General features: G+C 41.8%; 1 protein-coding gene across 1 annotated transcript in view; it reads left to right on the forward strand.

Annotated features, from left to right (window-relative positions):
- Positions 1-16,966, forward strand: part of FAIM2 (Fas apoptotic inhibitory molecule 2) — a 40,989-nt gene extending 24,023 nt beyond the window's left edge. Inside the window, exons 7-12 of the mRNA XM_060764213.2 lie at positions 1,266-1,305; positions 4,215-4,252; positions 8,196-8,283; positions 10,145-10,240; positions 12,896-12,949; positions 16,342-16,966. Of these exons, the coding sequence (XP_060620196.1) occupies positions 1,266-1,305; positions 4,215-4,252; positions 8,196-8,283; positions 10,145-10,240; positions 12,896-12,949; positions 16,342-16,491 (466 nt within the window). The 3' untranslated portion in view covers positions 16,492-16,966. The remainder of the gene's footprint in view (positions 1-1,265; positions 1,306-4,214; positions 4,253-8,195; positions 8,284-10,144; positions 10,241-12,895; positions 12,950-16,341) is intronic.
- Positions 16,967-22,316: the final 5,350 nt, after the last annotated feature.

The raw sequence follows: 22,316 nt of genomic DNA on the forward strand, positions 1-22,316 counted from the left end.
TTTCTTTGCCATCTCTATCCATCAAAGGAACATTCTTAACCATCTTTCAGATCCAGCGCTATTGTTAGGATCATCTTGGGCTCAACTCTCAAAAGGGCACAATACTGTTACTGGGTTGTTGTAGGTTTTTTTCGGGCTGTATGGCCATGGTCTAGAGGCATTCTCTCCTGACGTTTCGCCTGCATCTATGGCAAGCATCCTCAGAGATAGTGAGGTCTGTTGGAACTAGGAAAAAGGGTTTATATATCTGTGGAATGACCAGGGTGAGACAAAGGACTCTTGTCTGCTGGAGCTAGGTGATATATAAACCCTTTCCACAGATATATAAACCCTTTTTCCTAGTTCTTTTGTATTTGGAAAGGCAATCAAAGATGGTTTTATTACATACTGCAATTTAAATTTAGCAGAATTAGGTTTTCTGCTTTTCATTTGTTTCTCTACTAGACAACAAGACAACAAGAAACTGAAGTTAGCAATTTCAGAGTGTATGCAAGAACAAAATGTTAGCTTTGCCAAGCTTAAAAATAGCCTAGCATGGGTGCTGCCATCCGTTATACAAAAGTGTAGATCAATCATCACCTGTTCACTTGCACGCCAGCTGCCAAATTGTAAATGGAAAGAGTGCCTCCTGATATCTCTCTCAGGATACTAACAGACAATTAGGAAAGAGAGAGAAAGGCAGTGACCCAAACAGTTTGCATTGTGGGCCATCAGTTTCATTTATGGCTTTGTGTCAGAGGACAGTGCTTCATGGCACTGTTAGGAATGTGTTATAGGTACATGTTGGCTTAGAAAGGAGAGGGAGAACTCTCTTTCACCTGAACCTGATCTTCTGTGTAACTATGCTGGAGCATTTTAGTTTCTCAGTGTTTTGAAGCAATCTTCTAATCACATTGGAAAGCTTTCCAACTGCCCTCTGGCAATGGCTGTGGTGGTAGCTCTATCCACAGCTTTTAAAAGGTGATAACATTCACTTGCTGAATCCAGTTTGCATTGACACAATGACAAACAGCAAGTCTAAAAAGATGGCTTAATCCTAATTCACATTGTTTTAGGAAGAGAAGCACTGCTGATCTGATGTTGAAGCATGTTGCGAACTACAGTTACCTTGCAAAATTATTACGTGCCATTTGCCCCACTGCTCTAATGGCTGCGCTGTTCTCTAATTACCTTATTACACAATATGACATTATGTAATTTTCCTCTCAGTGATTATGCTCTTTGGATAACAAAACTGACTTGGCTCCCTTTTGCTTAATTCACAGGAGGTACTTCCCATGGAACCTGATCCTCCTGACCATCTTCGTAAGTGGCACACCTGGCATAGCAACTCATGGCTAGTTGATGGGGACTGGATGAGAGGGATAGGGTGGCAGTGCAGCTGAGTAAAGAGCCACACATTAATTTGTTCATCTTCCACTTTTCTGCCATGCGTGGCTTGCAAAGAAATAAAACCAATCCAATTCAAACTTGTACGAAAGTTTTCCCAAACCAAGCAGTTTTCAAAGGCTATTCATGATTATTTTCTGAAAAGTTCTCATATCGTTGTTTTGTGCAAAAAACAGCATTTTCTGAGTGAAAAATAATATTGTAATGTAAAGATATGAATTCATATTCTGAAAATAAACTGTGTGTGTGTTTTATGTGAAATGAGTCCCCTATAACAGCATTTTCTGTGCAGAAAACATCATTCTCTGCACATGAATTGAAATGTCTGTAGCAAAATAGTATTTCCAGAGAGAAAATGCTTTTTCCTGTACATAAAGTGCTGTTTTCTCTGCAAAACAACTACATGTATACGAAAAATGTTCTCATTAGCCCAGGATTTTTTCCATTAGGGTTTCTCAACACTTTAAAAACATGTTTTCTGACCATTTGACAAATATTTTAAAAATATTTTCTCCTTCTATATTTCTCTGACATAAAGAATTCAGTTTTTCTTGACCTAAGTGACGAAGGGTGTGTTAACACCTTAAGACACCATGTACGTCTTTCCCCCAATTTTGCCCATTTCAGTGAGGGTGTTTTTGTGCACGTAGTAGGTAAACCTGATAGGCTTGCCCTGAAGGAACATTTATGGAATTCACAAAAGATGTATATACAGTATTTACTATTGCACACCTTTATGGGTAAATTACATTGCCAAAATTGAGGTACACATTCGATTTGCTGGTCTTACTCACCAGGCCTTTGAAACCAAGGGGGAGCCCAGCTGGGAACAGCAAAGATTTTCCTCTGGAGGGGTTGCTATTATTGGTTTAGTGTCTGGATGTTTCCACCAATCATGCTTTTTCGGTCAGGCAGGCAATGGAGGAGCATCACTACATGTTACCGCAGATCCAATCAAAGTGAACTTGGTTTTGCTCTTCAAACCAAACCAGTGCTGTCCAACTAATGGAGTAAACAGTGTTTGCAAATGTTATCTTTATTGGTGAGAAATTGCACCCTAACACATTACAGTGTGTTGGATATTTTCCAGTAATTTATCTTGGTGAAATTGAGACATCTTTGCATGGCATAGAGAAGTTCAGTGATTCTGCACAGCAAGGTGGCTACACAAAATATAACTCTTTTTGTGCGAAGAAAAATAATGTGTTAAATATTTTAATGCAAACTGACAATTTCTCAAATAGTTCTGAAACACACAGCCACACATTAAAAATGTACACCAATCCTTATAATATGACCCAGCAGAGAAACCAGTTTTAAATTTATCATATAGGAAGATAAATAAGTGACATTTTATTTCACAATATTTAGGTTATATTAGATGCAAGTGTTGTTCTCAGAATGCACAGCAAAAAGGCCACAGAAGAGATCTCCTATTTTATCCAAGATGCCTGAAAAAAGTGTGGATACCTGTAGGATGGAGAGTACTTACTTTTCATCCAGGCTATTCTGTTTGGTTTTCATTCTTTATTATATCGGGCAGAGTGCTGTTTTATGACACTCTATTTCTTTCATGCCACATGCCTGTTTTTCAGTGTAAAACAAAGGGGAGAACTCGAAGAGGAAGTGCAATTGTATAATTTCACATAAAGTCTGTAGAAATTTACTGTTAAAGGCAATATATCTCCAGATGAATACTTCTGTATATTGGATAAGGGCACATCTGCACAATACAGGAGTCATAAGTCCCAATATAGAATAGCAGTCTTTTATTATGATAGCATGCTCAAAGAACTCATTGACCTTGTTTTTACAGCCTCAGGTAAATAGTGAAAAACAGGTTGTCTGTTAACATGGCATCGTAACCTGATCATGGAAGATTCAGACATAATTATAGTCAGCCCTCCACATTCCCTGGGGTGCAGGGCACAGGATCCGCATGAAAATGAAAAATCACAAAGAATAAAATTTCATTTTTGACCTGAGAGGACACCTCTCTATGAATTTGTAGGGCTTCCAGCACAATTCTATAGTCAATTTCTGCTCAAAACACAGTGGAAGACCTAGAGTGTCCCAGAGATGTATTCTTTTAGAAATTCCTTAGCCTTCCAATATGAGACAAAGTTGCATCTCTGAAACTGAGTAGTAATGAGGAGCTTCCATTTCATTCTAGACTTAAAGACCATGGATGGGAGTGTGGGAGGCATATGAGGTACAGGGAGTTAATTTTTCCATTCTTATTTGAGACACATCTTGAAAATGTCCACTGCATCACTGGGCACTTCCAGACAGTGCCAAAATCTATGTCAAAGTGGGTTAAACAAACCTGTTTTGTCACGGATTCCCATCTCACTTTCCCTTAAAAACCCTGGGCTTCCCCAGGAGGTGTTTACATACCATCCCGGTAAATACTGGGATGTCATGCAGCCACTCAGAAGCCCCCCAAAACAACCCTTAAAACTTGAAAAAAAATTCACCAGGCCACCATTAAGAGGGGGAGGGGGTCTCTCTTTCAGGAAGGCCAAGATCTAATGGGGGTATTACAGTAATTTGGAATAACTGAGGTTTGGACACCCCGGTATAAACCCAAATAGGTCCTGGGATATGGGCCTGTCTGGATGGGCCACAGTTCTTCTAAGAAGGAAGAAAAAATTGCATTGGTTCCCATGGACCTTAAAACACCGAGAAATAAATGTGGGGCCTAGGAAATGCACTTGGGCCAGACCCTCATGGGTCCAGACCTAACAAATGTTCCTTGGTGTGTTTTGTGCCTTAGCAACTGGCTCCAGCATCTAAAGTAAATTATTCTTTTAATGTCTCCATAGACTCTCTCCATGGCCTATATGACTGGGATGCTTGCCAGGTAGGTTACTGATGGAAGAAACCTGAATGGTTGCCACTCTGTCTGTGTGTGAGAGAAAGAGAAAGAGAAAGAGAGGTATAATTCTTCAGTATTTCTCTTTGATAGGTCTTCACTGATCATTTTTCTGAACAATAGAATTTGTTCCTCTTTTCTGTCTTCCTTTAGAGAAGAGAAAAGAGATCTATCAAAATGCATGGCTTTGCATGTAACTGTACTGAGCAGTTGTAGAAGTTTGCTATCAGGTTGATTGCCTTGGCTCCATTCTATGAAATTGTGAGATTTGTAGTTTGGTGAGATGTATAAGTACTTCCATGGCCCGCAGTTAAGACCGATAGAACTCCCATAGAACTTTTATTCATAGTTAAGACCTATTGAGCTCCCATGAGCCACTGAACTAAACCCATAAATTACATATTCCAGGATCATGTAGGACAGAGACAAGAGACATTCTGGTGTCACAGTGCTATAATTGGGCACATCCTTAATGTTTAGGCTCGCAGAAACTTGTGTTTCCTTGTTCCCTGATTTTTTTTTTTAAAATTGCCTTTAACCTACCTAAAGACATCTGCAAAGCTGTTTCCTCCCCAAAGGAATCCTTGTGGCATCAATAAACATATGTCTATCAAATAAAAGGAGTGATACTTTTAAAAAAAAACCCTCTTTTTCAAACCAGTCCTTTTCTGTACCATGTAAAGGATGATACAAGGATAGATTAGTGTTGAAATCAAGTGACTTAGAATTGTTTAGGGACTGTTGAGATCATGTACCCACAGGGCAACCTATTTTTCAGTGAAGCCCAGAAAACCGATTTCCTGTTACTAGCTCTCTAAAAAGATAAGACTAGAAAATGACACTAATGTTATCGGTATATTAAACTCCCATTTGTAATCCGTAATGATGGCTGTTATCATATCATTCATGTCAAAATAATTAAGATTAATCCAATTTCAAATGAATTCAGAATATTAGAGTAGGCTATTTTTTTATTATTCTGAAGCTCTTTTATTCTAAGGCCCTTCTACACTGCCATATAATCCAGATTATCAAAGCAGATAATCCACATTATCTGCTCTGAACTGGATTATCTGAGTCTACACTGCCATATTATCCAGTTAAAAGCAGATAATCTGATTTTTATATGGCAGTGTGGAAGGTGCCATCAATTGTAAGATGCACCCTAATTTCAGAACCACTGCCAACAAAAAAAAAATACATAGGATGCATCCATGATTTGAGACACACCCCAATTTTATACATGCTTTTCTGGGGGGAAAGTGTGGCTTAGAATCAAATTAATTTAAACAAGTTATTGTGAAACCCATTTATTGGGAGTAAATTTCACTGAATTAAATTAGACTTTCTTCTGAGTTTACAGGGACACAACTACTGTTTTGCTTTACAAATAGGTAAATAAAACCAGGTACCAACTGAACCATTTGGTTTTTGTTATTTGATATGATACCATTATATATATATATATATATATATATATATATATATATATATATATATATATCTTCTGCCTTAGATCCATGATTCTTAGGACAGTATCTATCGAGCTTTTTTCTGTAGCCATGTGGGCTACAAATTTGTTTTTGTTGTAATTTTAAAAAAGAAAACAGGCATGTTCTTAGTATAGAATCCTGTATCGTATACATAGCAGACCTATGCAGATTGACAGTTCAGGATTGCAGAACGTTTGGTCAAAAATGATTACAATCGGATATCTGTGTAAGGCAGAGCTTTGACAGCAGGCCAGATTGCACTTCCGAACAATGAGAGCCATGTTTACGTTGCAAACATTCACAGAAGGAGTTGGTATTTGAGCACTAAATGCAAGCCACATCAATCAAATTTGTAGGCTCCAAATTTGACTGATGTGAATGGCATAGAGAGGGACAATGTTACAAGGATGACATTTCCATCTCTAGCTTGAAGGAATTGCTGTTTTGGAACGGTAACTCTCAGCATCCCATTTTGTGCACCACATCCAATGCACTTATAGTAGCTACATGTTTTCATCCCAGAAAGTAAAAAAGGAAGGAAGGAAAGCTAATATAATGGGTGTCTCCCACCCAGCCCTCATAAAAACCCTTCGAAACCTCAAAATCGCACATCAACTGCTACAAGATTATCTGCCCCTGTATTTGTTTTTTGCATGGGGGGGGGGGGGTGAATTTAATGTAGTCTTGCTCAAGAGAGAGAACACTTGCAACTATTCTCCTATGAGAGAATCAACGTAGTAAATATTTACACTCCAAAAAGGGAGCATTTTTTTAAAAAAGCAGTGTTTCCAAGTTCTGCTTCTTTTGAATTCTCCTTACGATTCAGTTTTTATGCAACTCTACCTCTGTTGATGCTATTTATAATCTCATGTATGAAAGCATCATGGATTCTCATTGTTCCATGTGTATCAGATGGTTCGCCAGTGGTGATGGTGGTGGTAGGACAAAAATAAACAAGTGTGGCAGGCAGAGCAGCAAACAAAAGACATTGCTCATTCACTGAAACTGAACAGAGAACAGTTAATACGAATGACCTGGCAGCAGCAAACATTTGCTGTTGTTGCAAAAGAAAGGAAACAAAAGCAAATGCGTATTTGGGCCGCAATCCTAAATTCATTTATTTGGAATGATAAAATAATGCAGATTTGTTTCTACACAAACATATTAATGATCACAGTATCTGAGCATGTCCTAGAAATCCACCATGGTATAGTGCTTTGAGTGCTGGACTAGGTATCTAGGGAGACCAGGGTAAAAATCTCTCCTTGGCCATAGAAAGTCATTGAGTGACTGTGGGACATTCTCTTGGCAAAAGAGAAACAAAATGGGAAACCTGCTTTGAATAAATATTGCAAAGAAAACTCTGCAGTAGGTTCACTTTAGAATCATCAAAAACTGGAAATGATTGGAAGGCAGCAGCAACAGCAACAATAGAGTATGATGTAAGCATCATAATAAGACATTTAAAAAATTCCCATTCCCCATTCAGTGGTTGACAAATTGAACTTTCTCCATTCATACAAATCCCAAAATTGAGTGTCAAAAATGATTTTTGAAAAAAATAGAGTTGAAAATGCATTAATATACATTTTTCTAATCCATGTGTCAATAGCCTCTGATTTGAATTTGTGTTATTGGTTCATTGATTAAATGGTAAGTATTCATTTGTGCTCATTGGGTGTTCAAGAGCTCGAACTGACTGTGCTTTCAGACACACAACTATTACTGAGAGGGAAATACCTTGCATTTTATTAACCATTTGGTTGGATTTCAGCCAGAACATTTTGAAACACTCTTATTGTGGGATTTTAAGGAGAGGCATGTCCTTCAAGAGAGCACAAGTATGCAGTAGAATATAGTTTGGGAGTGCTACTGTTCAGAATTTAATACCATTTCATTTAGACTCCCACCCAAATTCTGCTCCAAACTGTCAATCATTCTGTATCTAGCATAGCTAGTTCTTTTCTGGCAGCTTGGTGATGTTCCTGCCCTATACTGTATTTAAGATTTTTCCCCCCTTACAGTGCATGTGTGATGAGGAATTTAAGAGACAGAATAGAGCTCTCAAACAGCAAGGCAGAAGCTTTGATCCAGTCAACTGCCAATACAGTTAGCCTCTGCACATGAAATAGAGGGGCACCATCTTGTCTTTTGTCTCAATTAGTCTTCAGTAGGTCTTAAGGAAGGCTGGAGAAAGTTGAGCTCTCCATAGAGGCTGGTTGGAAAATAGGCATGGAGAGATGGTGCTGCCATTCTCTTCCATGGTGTGCGTAGGAGCAGCCATTAGATATTTAGCCTCACACCTACACATCTTTGGTTGTCTAAAACATACCATTTGGACATTATTATCCTCTTAAGCAGACATTCTTGAATTCCCCCTTTGTATTTGATCCTGTGATAGAAATAAATCAATTGAATTTCATTTTTTTCTCATGCAGCTACTATGACACCAAGTCCATCCTTCTCTGCCTGATGATCACAGCATTGGTGTGCATCTCTGTCACCATATTCAGCTTCCAGACCAAGGTGAGTGTATATTAGGCATGTGCAATCTGGGTAAAGAACAATCCATTTCAGTGTCCCAGATTTTTGTGAGGGCCCCGATCCGTTTTTTGGGAGCCTCCTGAATTCAGGAGGACAGAAATCCGCCTTCAATCCAGAAATCCAAAAGATTTGTTTTCTATCCGGCCCATTGGTACCAATAAGGGGGGAGGGGCTTCCCAGGCTCTCCTTCCTGTCATTTTAGCCATTGTTAGTCCTTATATCCTTCATTAAGACCTGAATTAAAATATCTGAGTTAAGATACCACCTTTTTTGCGATCCTTTCCCTTCTGGCTGTAGAGGACATCTGAGTTTAAAGAATTGGCTTAAGAAACCTCGCTTCCTAGGATCCTTTTCCTTTGGTCTGTAGAGTAGACCTAGGTTTAAAGAAAGGGCTTAAAAAACCTTGCTTCCTGTGATCCTTTCCCTTCAGTCTGTAGAGTAGATCTGGGTTTAAAGAAAGGGCTTAAGAAACCTCACTTCTTGGAATTCTTTCCAGTGTTCTTTTGTGGATGCTTAAAAAAAATAGTGGTGGAGCCCATGCTGTTATGGGCTTCTGAATCAGCTGAATCAACTAAACAAGCCAAAGGCAGATGTCCATAATGAAGCCGTGCACAAGCCTAGTGTATATGTCCCAGTCAGGAATGAACTTGCACAGTCTTATTTCCCCATTTCCAGGAGCCAACACTCAATTTATACATTATTGGTTTTGTTAAAGTTCTTGGAGAGGTTTAAATAGCAAAATGTGGCTTTCAAATATGAGTTAATACCATCTTGGCAAACATGGCTTCACACACATTTGTTTCTGCATTTGGATGAAAGAACAGGCTGCCTCACCAGTGTCTTGTGGCTGATGCAGTGTCTAACTGTCTTAGAGAAAAAGCTAAACCTGGAAGTACCTCTGACCACCACCCAATTTACTATGGGTCAGATAATTATAGCATAAGGCAGAATTATTTCCCAGTCATTTGACTTGACAGGATCATTGGAGCAATTTTCAGATGAGTGGCAGAACAAAATACATTTCTGCTGAATTTATGGTCAGAGACTTTCTTTGCAGGCCTGATGACTTTTCTGATAGTAACAGTCAATCCTCCCCATATTTGTGGATTCTTTGTCCATGGATCCCACAACCCACAACCTGAAAAAAATATTTTTAAAATATCTTGATTTTGCCATTTTATATAAGAGATTATATTTTATTACACCATTGTATATAATGGGACCTGAGCATTCAGATTGTGGTATCCACAAGGGGTCCTGGAACCCATTCCAATTAACATGAAAGGCCTAGACATATGAGAAAAATGTGAAATGGTAACATAACATTGTTAAAAGGAAATTTATGGGTAACTCGAGATATCCTCTGCCTTCCTATATGCATCTAATTTCCCAACAAAGTTTTCTATACACAGATGGCAGAGGCAAGTGCTGCTACGAGCCAGACCCCATTTTGGAAGGTTCTGAGCATGGATTCACTGTTTGAATCAATGCTATCTCAGCACTAGTGTTGAAGTGCATAAAGTATTGTTGCTGTTGTCATGGCTGACAGGCATTTTAGGCAAAATAGGTGGAGGATCTTGAGTTCTTGCCCCTAATCTAAAGTTAAAGTTGAATGTGGCAGTGTCTGTGTCTGAAAAGGTATGCATTCAAAAACATCATGAAGTAGGGCACAATGGAAGAAGAATGAGTTCACAAATGAATAGTAGATTAAATAACAGATTTCTAACAAAAGTCACATTTCTGTCCTGTGTAAGCACTTTGTACATTCTGCATGATGTGTTGAAGATTTATCTCTCTGTTATACATTGACATAATTATGACCTGTTTTTTTTCTTCTCCACAGTATGACTTCACCTCTTGCCAGGGGATCCTCTTTGTGATGATGATGGTACTATTCTTTAGTGGGATTATCCTGGCCATTATGCTTCCATTCAAATATGTAAGAATCTTATTTTATTTCTGCCAATAGAACCATCACTTGTATATCAGTGAAATAGCTGGGAGGGGATAATGTGTGCCACCTTGGCTGCAATCTACTAGAGTTATGAACCCAGGCCTAAAGAATACATCTTTCTATCTTCTGCTTTCCTGCAGTCCCTCACAACCTAGCCCTTAAAACGAAACAAGGACTAGGTTAACTATGGAAAGATGTTTGTAGAGCAAAGGCAGCTCTACAACACCAGAGAGGGAGACAAAGATTTCCTCTTCCTTGGTTACGCGCCAGTTTTATCTTGATGAAAGATGCAACCCTGGATCTAACGAAGAACTTCTGTTGGTTTCAGTTGCTTTTATGGGACAAGGATTGCAGCCCTCCCTTGCCCATAAAAGCTTGCTCTGAAGGAGAGCTTCAGGAGTTCTGTTTTCACTGGGAGATGCAGCATGAGTAAATCCCAATTCTGTTGTTTGGCTCTCTCATTCATTCTTGTTTGGCTGAAGCTCACTGAGGAAGAAACTCCTGGTTTAGGGATATTTATACTGGGTGCACTGTTGAATCTAGGCCCCAGTTCTCAGTTGGATTCTGGGAAGCAGCAGATGCACTAGTGATCACAAGAGAGAGAGAGAGAGAGAGGTCAACACTGACAGTGCTGCTTTGCATCCTCTTGATGGTTGAGGAAGAGCTTTGTACTTTCACACCAAAAGAGCTTTGTGCTATGAAGTCATGTTATCTTTAGGAAAAAGGGTCCAAATAACGATGAACAGTAGCCATCAACTGTTATGGTTATGTACATTTTTTCAAATAAAATAATAATAATAATAATAATAATAATAATAATAATAATAATGGTAATGATAATGATATAATAAAAATAGTACTCCATAAAGGAATTAAGAGGTTGAATTCAGGCACCAAGCTGGGGGAAAGTGATATAATATAATAATAATATGCTTTATTTATATTCCGCTCTATCTCCCCGAGGGGGCTCAGAGTGGATTACAGAATACATATATGGCAAACATTCAATGCCATTATATAATTAACAACAAAGCCAGTGCCAACCTCTCCAGCTAAGGAAGAGGGAAGAAAGGTGCATCTACACTGTAGAATTAATGCTCTTTGACACCACTTTAACTGCCATGGCTCAATTCTATGGAATCATGGGAGCTGTGGTTTCATCTGGCAAAGACTGCTGTTACATCACCAAACTACACCTCCCAGGATTCCATAGCATTGAGCCCTGGCAGTTAAAGTGGTGTCAATCTGCATTATTTCTACTGTGTAGATGTTCCCTAAGATGTGGAAACAGGAGTAAAGGACATTAAGAGAAGGATTAAAAAGTTATACGGTGTGCATAGTTGGAAAAGAACAAAGAGAGAAGAGAACAATTGAGTGTGATAGAAGCTTTTCCCCAACTTGGTGCCCTCCAAATATATTAGATTAGAATTTATATATTCCTAGATAGGATAATTATGGAATGATGGGAGTTGCAGACAAAACCCATTTGGAGAGAGAAACTGCCCTACATTTATAAAGGCTGTTTATAAAACTTTATTTCAGTTATCAGTATCATCACTCAGGTCTAGTCACCAGATACAACCAATCATCTGAAGGGAGTGGTTCAGGCGGATCACACATCTGAGCACCTTCCAAATTTGGATGATGGGGAAACGCCATGTATAGGAATCCGAATATGTCATTGAGAAGGCAATCCTTCTCCAAAATGGCCAGTTTCTTATATTTCAAGGGTTACTTTGCAATCTTAGTCATGTTATCCACAAGTGAAATAAGCAGGAACAAGTTTTGCTACTTGAATTATGTTGGCCCTCTGACCCCAAAATACCCCGATAATAAACACCAACAGGTCACATATTGCCCTTGTGATTTTCCCCTTAAGAGTGTAGTAACAACCAGATAGCTATTCAACATCTGACCCAGGTGAATACGTGCTTCCATTCCCCTATGCCCAGCCCAATAATGCACAAACAAGATGTTATCAAGTTATGTATGAAATGTATAACAAACTCCTTTCATACCTTTATCTTAAATATTAACAGAGGAAAGAAGGGAGGGGGGAGAGTAGTTATGCCTAGATTTCTGAAGTAGCCTTGCCTGAGAAGAATTGGCTGGTCTTCCTCGCTGTTGTTGCCGTTTTGGTTGTGTGCCTTCAAGTTATTTCTGATTTATGGCGAACCTACCATAGGTTTTTTTCCACCACAATTTGTTTGGGATGTGGGTTGTCATTGTTTTTCTCTGAGGCTAAGAAGATGTGGCTTGCCTAAGGTCACCCAGTGAGTTTCCATGGTCAAGTGGGGATTTGAACCCTAATCATAAAATGGATTTACACTGCCAAATAATCCAGTTTCAGAATGCAGATTAACAGCATTTAACTGGATTATATGGCAGTGTGGACTCATATAATCCACTTCAATACAGTTAATCTGCATTCTGAAACTGGATTATATGGCAGTGTAGTTCCAGCCGAAGTCTAATACTCAACCACTGCACCACTCTGGTTCTCAGTCTCTGTCAATATGTTAATCTGTTATTATGTGTTACTACTATGCTACTCTATTACTGTGTGTGTGCTGGGCAGATATATCCACCTCCCTTTCCTTCTGTTTTATTGAGGATCCTATCTTATATCTTCCCATATAGGTGCCATGGCTCCATGCTGTTTATGCTGTGCTGGGAGCTATTGTATTTACTATGGTAAGTAAACTCAAATTCATCTTTACACCTTATCCTGATGAACAGGAAGAATTCCTAAAATATTAGCATCTCCATTGTAGACTCCGCAGTTGGTACTAGCAGTGGACCTGACCCATGATGTTTTGCTGTTTGAGACTAAGGGCTTTTCCACACAGACCTGTATCCCAGAATATCAAGGCAGAAAATCCCACAATATCTGCTTTGAACTGGGTGATCTGAGTCCACACTTAGTTAATGTGGGATTTTCTGCCTTGATATTCTGGGATATAAGGCTGTGTGGAAGGGCCCCAAGAGTAAGATGCCCTCTCCCCATTCCATCAACAAAAGCAGACAACAGTGGCAGTTGAATCTTATTTCATTGATGACATCTTTTTTGTGTGTGTGTGTCAGGACATCTAAAAGAAGGAAACTATCTTGGGGTGAAGATAGCCTCCTATCTCTAACCCCTTGCTGCTACCTCCTGCAATCTGCTACTTGAAATGACTCTCTCTTTCAGCCAAATGGCAGTCTGGCCCCTGAGTTGCAAGACCTCCTTTTTGTATTTTATGGATTGGTAGTCGTGCAGTCCAGTGTGAAATATTTGTGTTTCCATCTGATCTTGCTGCTTAGATTCATTCAAAGAGCCCTTCCACACAGTCCTATATCCCAGAATATCAAGGCGGAAATCCCACATTATCTAAGTGTGGACTCAGATCATCCAGTTCAAAGCAGATATTGTGGGCTTTTCTGCCTTGATATTCTGGGATATAGGGCTGTGTGGAAGGGCCTTTAGCCACAACAGTAAATTCTGTAGTTCCCAGCAGAATGGGCCAATCACATTATTTTGTCCCCAAAGTCAGAATAACCAGGGTGTCAGTATTGAATATGGAAGATTGAATTAACCTGCCTACCTTCCTTCTACCTTCCCTCCCCTGAACCAGGAGTATAGCTGTGAGGTAGGAAAAGTGAGAGATCAAAATGATGGCATGGTCCCCAAATAATAATTCTGCGAACTCAAATATGTTTTTTTTCATTAGTTGCCAAATTTCTAGTATTTTAGAGGATGAGATGATTGAAAGTCCTTCGTACCTAGAACATTGATATTTGCTGTACAAAGCACCCATGATATCCAACAGGGTTCAGTTCCAGAACCCCAGTAGATTTCAAAATCCATGGATACTCAAGTCCTACTCTCTCTCTCTCTCTCTCTCTCTCTCTCTCTCTCTCTCTCTCTATATATATATATATATATATAATAGCATCAAAGTTTGGTATTTGCATTCCTTTCTTAATTTTGTTTGCCTACTGACATCTTTGGATGTCACTGAGATAAATGCTGGTTTTCTTTCGTTCCTAACCTTGAAATATAAATTGCTTTGCTGCTATAAAAACTATGCTGTTCATTTCTTGATCTCCATATCAGAATATAATGTAAAGGTCATGTGTATGTCTAAAATTATTTTCTTAAAATTAAAACCAGATCAATACAAATAATACATTTCAACCAAAAAGAAACCACTGCAGGGCACAGTAATTTACCATATCTCAAAGAGCATTTTAGAAATTTACATTAACAACATATATCTGAAATAATCAGTGTCCTTTTAAATAGGGGTAGTGGTATTCATAACTCCCAACTATCTGTTTTAATTTGATTGTTTACTTGAATTTGTTTATTTATCACTCAGCCCAGTCTCAGTGTTAAATCTTAAGACAAAGGGCAACTAGAGGCTAAGGAAATTTTCCATTGGCTATGTTGCATGGAAAAATTCAAGTTCTTTTCTCTACTCATCTCTAGATTCATGAACGTGAAGTTGTCAGCCTTCCAATGAGCAATAAAACTAAATTTATGCTTTTATTGTGAATGAGAAGATAATTCAATGACCTAGTTTTAGTGTAGAGCTGGTCACAGCAATAACCCCATTTCATTTGTTATTGAGCAAGTTGAGTCCACGAGGAAGAAGAGCAATATATCACACCAGTTCCAGTTTCTAGATTCATCACTGTCCTGGAATGTGACAGGTCTCAACAGGAGAGCTTTTTCGACTTTGAACATGCTTCATGTCATTGGGGACCCCGACTTTGGGGGGGGGGTGTATAAAGAGCATAAGGAAGCTTCATCTGTTCAGTTTCATTGCTCTCCATTTGAACAGGGCTAGGTTGCTCCCTTCTTGGCATTCCACATAATACGTATTTAAGGCCATGGTTCTCAACCTGTGGGTCCCCAGATGTTTTGGCCTTCGACTCCCAGAAATCCCAACAGCTGGTAAACTGGCTGGGATTTTCTGGAAGTTGTAGGCCAAAACACCTGGGGACCCACAGGTTGAGAACCACTGATTTAGGGCCAAAAGAAGCTATGTATCTTGCTTCCATCTTCCTAGCAATTTAAACAATTTCAAAATCACCACCCTGTGCCTTTCCTTGCCATGATGATGATAGGTTGTGTTACACATAAATGATGTATGCCTGCTGAATTTTGCACTACAGTCATATACTCTAGTCATTTCCCAGTGACCATCGGTATGCCCTATAAGTACTGTAATTCCCCCAAAATAAAACTCTACAGACAAGACTAAATTCAACCAATTGAGTTTACTGAATAATCAAGGTATAAAAGTGCAGTTTGATATTGATATAGAGTTAGAATAGTGAAATATAAACTCTGAGGTAACAACTATAAATTCTGGGGCATGTATAACTATTCTATGAGGCAAATATAGCTATTAACTAAGTTATATTCTATAATCTATAAACTCTAAGGCATGTATGGCTATTAACTATGGCATATATGTTCTAAGGATGGCCTGTTCAGACTGCAAGCCAGACCAGACACTTTCTGGCAAACTAACTACAAGCTATGACCAAAAGGAAAGCGATAAAAGGTCGCTTTCAACAAAAGTTTTTCCCAGGCTCAGGCAGGCCTTCAAATGCTAATGAAGATGATCAGTTGAAACATTCACACCTAGCTCTAGCAGAGAAGAGCTCTTTGCCCCACCCCAGCCATTCCACAGATATATAAACCCATTGTCCTATTTCCAACAAACCTTACTACCTCTGAGGATGCTTGCCATAGATGCAGGCGAAACATCAGGAGAAATGCCTCTAGAACATGGCCCTATAGCCCGAAAAAACCCACAAGAACCTAGTGATAAAAGGTTCATTCACCAGCCCATTCTGGCTCTGAGTCAGAATGGGCTGCACCAACTGAGCTCGGCCTCTAGGGGGAACCTAAGTTTCTCCCCTAAACTTAGCAAAATGGAACAGTCCACAGGCAAGAAAGCACACAGGGAAATAAATACTAGGCCGAGACTTCACACCCTGAGTGCATTTCTTATTTGCCTGGGATTTCTGAGTTAGCTTGTACAGAACTGCCTTCCAAGCCTTCCTCTTAATTTATTTTTTTCCCTCTTCAGTTCCTGGCCTTTGACACACAACTCCTGATGGGGAATCGTAACTATGCTTTGAGCCCAGAAGAATATATCTTTGGAGCCCTCAACATTTACCTGGACATCGTCTACATATTCTCCTTTTTCTTGCAGATATTTGGGTCCAGCCGAGATTGAGCTAGGCAGCATAGCTACTAAGTGGTCTTTTGTATGATCAAACCAAGCATATATGCATATATAGATATATATGTGAGATAATAAACAACAACAAAAAGGAGAGGAAAATTAATTGACCTCTCTGGCCCTTTAGTAAGCACCATTCCATCAGATGGTCAATTACTCATCCAGCCATCCACCAACCCACAACCTGCTGGCCTTCTTGAGATCCTCCTGCAGTCTGTACATACATATCTATGCTGTGAAACTTTTTGTGACAAAAAAAAAAAAAAAAAGAAGAACCAGCAAACTAGGCTGTAAATGCTAGGCCTTCCCTTGCTTTCACAACTGTCTACAAGCTGTAAATTAGACTTAGAGTAGCAGCTTCTAGAAATAACATTGGGAGCGAGGTAAATACATTTTGGAGAGCCCAGTGCCGGCTTCAAACTGGAGAGAAAACAATTGTGTGGGAATAAAAATGAGTCACAATTCAAAATTGGTTTCATTCAGGTTAGTGGAAAGTGAGCAATTTGTGGATATCTACAGAATGAATCATTGGGTTTCAATGTGTTCTTAATGTGACATATTGTAAACCTTTAACATCCAAGCTCCAACTCAAACATTGTTTTAATTCAGAGAGGTCAGACGATCCACAGAGATCCTCATCTAAGGGGCTTTTGCCCCCCCCCCCCTTAGCTTCAGTGATAGTCATGTGTCCTCATACTCACCGGGCACTTTGGTTATACAACACAAAAAGTTTTGCATGTCTTTGCGTTTTCATGCATCACTTTCATGTTGAGGTCAAATGTTAATTTCAGTAGTTGTACACAGTTCCGCTTCACTAGGGCAGGAACAGAAGGGGAAAGTGAAATTCCTCAAGAAATTGATGCTGTGGTTACTCTTATGCAAGAATCATAGTGTTAGTACAGAACAAACAATTGCTTGCCCATTAATTTGCCAGTTTCTTGACTCTCAGATATTCGTTTTGCCATCACTTTCATACTACTGCCCCTGCACCTACTCTTTTGCCTGATGTATCATTCTTTTTCTGGGCTATTGATGATGTTTCACTTGGGGGATGTTTCACTTGGGGAGCTAATCATGGCTCAGAAGAAAGCAAGGCAGGCAAAAGTTATGTTTTCCTCTGCTTCTGCCAACCCAGCTAAGTAAGCTTGGCACTGATAGTCTCTTATGAGTTGAAGAAAGTGACTATATTTTCTTGAAAGGAAATAGACATTATAAAGACAGACTTTTCTCTGTCTTTATAAAGAGATTATAAAGTGGCCACCTGTCGACCCAGCACACGCCAAATACAAAACATCTGCAGGCCAGATTACACTGATGGACCAGAAGTCTCCCTCCTCTCCCTTAGGACCCTTGATATATAGCCCATTCATAGGCAACCATTTCCAGAATCAAAATCTGATTCTATCGCTTTCATTAATATTTAGATTATTTTTCCACTGACATATTCAGAAATGCTGGATGTAGAAATGGAAATTTTCTGTAAATTTCATCTGTAAGTGAATCCTATAGATAACCTTTATAATTCTGCTCCGTAGAGCTTTTCACCAATGGACTTGCAACCAACTTCTGCAGTAATCGTCTAGTCACTTTTAACACTACTATATAGCATTTTAGCCAGCCAGTCCCATAATACCTGCCTAATATTTGGTGGTAATTTGAGTTCATTCTGCCATTTCTCCTTCTGCCGGAAGTGGATGGGTTATAGGGAGACTGCTAAAGATGGGGATACCCAGGGTGAAAAAGCTTGAGCACCACTGGACAAAAGTGATGTGCAAGGAAGGTAAGTACATTCAAATTGATGAGGACTTTTTATTTTTTAAAAGTAATTAGAATTATTATTATTATTATTACTTGCACTTATTTACCGCCACTCTCAGCCCAGGGGGCGACTCGTGGCGGTGAACAACAACATAGAAAAGACAATTTACAGTAATCAGAACAATACATAACATGCTACTACTACTTGACATATACTTATACTAAAAATCCGCTTCGTCATATCATGGGTCATAGTCAGTCTCATAGTCGTGGTCCATTCCGGTCATCATTGCCAAGATATAGCACTCAGTTAAAGGCCAACTCGAAGAGCCATGTTTTCAGGCTCTTACGAAAGGCCATAAGGGAGGGCGCCTGTCTAACTTCAGCAGGGAGGGCGTTCCACAGCCGGGGGGCCACCACCGAGAAGGCCCGCTCTCTCGTCCCCGCCAGGCGTGCCTGTGAGGCAGACGGGATCGAGAGAAGGGCCTCCCCGGATGATCTTAAGGTCCTCGTGGGCTCGTAGGCCAAGATGCGGTCTGCAAGGTATTTTGGGCCGGAACCGTTTAGGGCTTTGTAGGATAGTACCAGCACCTTAAATTGGGCCCGGTAGCAAATCGGCAGCCAGTGGAGCTGGGACAGCAGGGGCGTTGTGTGCTCCCTACGCCCTGCTCCTGTTAACAACATGGCTGCCGCGCGCTGGACTAGCTGGAGCTTCCGGGCCGTTTTCAAGGGCAGCCCCACGTAGAGAGCGTTGCAGTAGTCGAGGCGGGATGTGACCAAAGCGTGTACCACCGTGGCCAAGTCAGACTTCCCAAGATACGGGCGCAGCTGGCGCACGAGCCTGAGCTGTGCAAATGCTCCCCTGGTCACCGCTGAAACCTGGGGATCCAGGCTCAGCGACGAGTCCAGGGTCACACCCAAGCTGCGAACCTGAGCCTTCAAGGGGAGTGCGACCCCGTCCAGCACAGGCTGTAACCCTATACCCTGTTCGGCCTTGCGACTGACCAGGAGTACCTCTGTCTTGTCTGGATTTAATTTCAGTTTGTTCGCCCTCATCCAGACCATTACAGCGGCCAGGCACCGGTTCAGGACTTCGACAGCCTCCTTAGTAGCAGGTGGGAAGGAGTGACAGAGTTGGACATCATCTGCGTACAGATGACACCGCACCCCGAAACTCCGGATGATCTCACCCAGCGGCTTCATGTAGATGTTAAACAGCATGGGGGACAGGATGGAGCCCTGAGGAACCCCACAGGTCAAAGGCTGTGGTATTGAACAGGAGTCCCCCAATAACACCTTCTGGGTACGGCCCTCCAGAAATGACCGGAGCCACTGCAAAGCAGTGCCCCCGAGACCCATCTCTGCAAGGCGCCCCAGAAGAATACCGTGGTCGACGGTATCGAAGGCCGCTGAGAGGTCCAGGAGCACCAACAGGGACACACTCCCCCTGTCTAGCTCCCGGCGCAGATCATCGACTAAGGCGACCAAGACCGTCTCGGTACCATGTCCCGGTCTGAAACCAGACTGTGCCGGATCCAGATAATCCGTGTCTCTCAAGAATACCTGGAGTTGTGAGGCCACCACGCTTTCCATGACTTTGCCCAAGTAGGGAAGATTGGAAACAGGCCGAAAGTTTTCGAATTTGGTGGGGTCCAGTGATGGCTTCTTCAACAGCGGCTTTATAATAGCCTGTTTTAGGCTCGCTGGAATCTTGCCTTCCCGAAGGGAGGCATTCACCACCACCGTTACCCACTCGGCCAATCCCCCTCTGGCCTCCTTCAGAAGCCAGGATGGGCAGGGGTCTAGGATGGACGTGGTGGGCCTCATTCCTCCAAGTATCTTGTCCACATCCTCGGGCTTCACAAACTGAAAAGAATCCAACAAAATAGGACAAGCAGGTGCTTGTGTCACATCCACAGAGACTGCACTTAATGTGGCGTCCAGCTCAGAGCGGATCAAAGCGACTTTGTCTGCAAAAAACCGAGCAAATGCTTCACAGCGCGTGACCGAATTGTCAGGGCTCCCACCTGAGGTAGGGGGAGTTAAAAGACCTCTGACAATCCGAAACAGCTCCGCCGGACGGTTCTTTGCAGACGCAATAGTAGCCGCAAAGAAAATTTTCTTTGCGGCTTTTATTGCCGCGGCATATGCCCTTAGAAAGGACACAAACCGTGTTCGGTTTGGCTCGCTTGGGTCTGAGCGCCACACGCTCTCTAGTACCCTCTTCCTTCGCTTCATCGCTGCCAGCTCCTCAGTGAACCAAGGGGCTGGTTTAGCTCGGTTACTCGAGAGGGGACGTTCCGGAGCGATCCTGTCAATTGCCCTGGTCATCTCCCCATTCCAGAGAGCGACCAAGGCCTCGACATGGTCACCTACCGAGGTGGCGGGAAAATCCCCAAGAGCCGTCAGGAATCCATTCGGATCCATAAGCCTCCTGGGGCGGACCTTCTTAATGGGTCCTCCACCTCTGCAGAGGTTAGGGGGCGCAGTGAGCCTAAATCTGATCAAGAAGTGGTCGGTCCATGGCAACGGAGAGATAGACAGCTCCTCCACACCGCCACCCTGCTCCCATCCCTGGCAGAAGACCAAGTCCAATGTGTGTCCAGCACAGTGGGTGGGGCCAGTTATCCGTTGGGACAGCCCCATGATTGCCATGGCGGACATGAAGTCCTGAGCCGCTCCTGTGAGGGTTGCCTCGGCATGGATGTTGAAGTCCCCCAGCACAAGGAGCTGTTGGGACTCCACCGCCAGGCTCGAGACCACCCCCGCTAGCTCAGGTAGGGAGACTGTAGTGCAGCGAGGTGGACGGTACACTAGCAGAATCCCTATTCTGTCCCGGTCACCCACCCTCAGGTGGACGCATTCAAAATTTGTGGTCTGCGGGATGGGGCTCCTGGTCAGATGGATGGAATCTCTATAGACCACTGCGACCCCGCCTCCCCGTCCTCCGGCTCTTGGTTGGTGTTGCACGGAGAAACCTGGAGGGCAAAGCTGGGAGAGATTTACGCCCCCAGCTTCATCCAACCAGGTCTCCGTGATGCACGCCAGATCTGCCCGCTCCTCCAGGATTAAATCCTGGATCCAGGTCGTTTTTCCGTTGACAGATCTGGCGTTCAACAACACCACCTTCAAGCCAGAGGGTCCGCTCACCTGGTTACACCAATTTACCTTAGGAGACCGATTGGGGGTTGTTAATATGGATAAGCGTTCCGAATTAGGCCGAATTTGAGGTCTCCTTTTTCCGCATCTCCTCCTTCCCACCACGACCTCTATGGGGGCCCCTCGGCTAGTGGAAGACCTCCCCCCCTCCATGCCGCCATCCATAGTCAAGAAATTGCTTTCTACTTTGCTCGTTGTTAGATTTTTTGGTTCTTGCCAACATCCTCTCTCCCCCTCCCCCTCCCTCCCTATCCCATTTTCGTTCGCAGGCTCCAACCCACCTCCTTTTTTGCCCCCTCCGCTACACAGAAGTAACAGGGACAGTACATAAATGGGGATGGGGAACCACATGGATAGCAGCAATACAGATGGTGGTGGTGTTCCAGCCACACCAATGGGCTAGATCTTAAAGTGCAAGTTTTTAAATGCAGCCCTGTCTATAGTAGTATTTAATCAACAGCAGACACTACGTGCTATCGGGCACAATCATAAAGTGCTAGGTCTAAAGTGCTCTATTCGACAATAATTAAAGTGCGGCACGGAGGGATGGGGAAGGGGCGAAAGTGCTGGTGCAATCTAGCAGCAGGCGGCAGGCGCCTAAAGTGCTCTATTATGTTCTCACCATATTGGTACAAATGACAACCAGGAATATACTAAGTTGGTAGTATATATTACCCTCCAATGGGGATGAAAGTGATGGCAAATTAGTTAACTATTGATATGATCCCCGGTGGAATCTTTAGACGGTTGGTATACAAGCGGATAGAACCTTATTCCAGTGCAAACGAGACCCATGTGCAAACTTCCTGCACAATCTGCAGCATGCCACATACCCAAAATACACAACCACATATGCAGCCACAGCATTGGTATTTGCACTGTGTTTCACTATATACAATAAT

This window comes from Anolis sagrei, chromosome 2 (genome assembly GCF_037176765.1).
Source record: "Anolis sagrei isolate rAnoSag1 chromosome 2, rAnoSag1.mat, whole genome shotgun sequence".
Classification (NCBI taxonomy): domain Eukaryota; kingdom Metazoa; phylum Chordata; class Lepidosauria; order Squamata; family Dactyloidae; genus Anolis; species Anolis sagrei.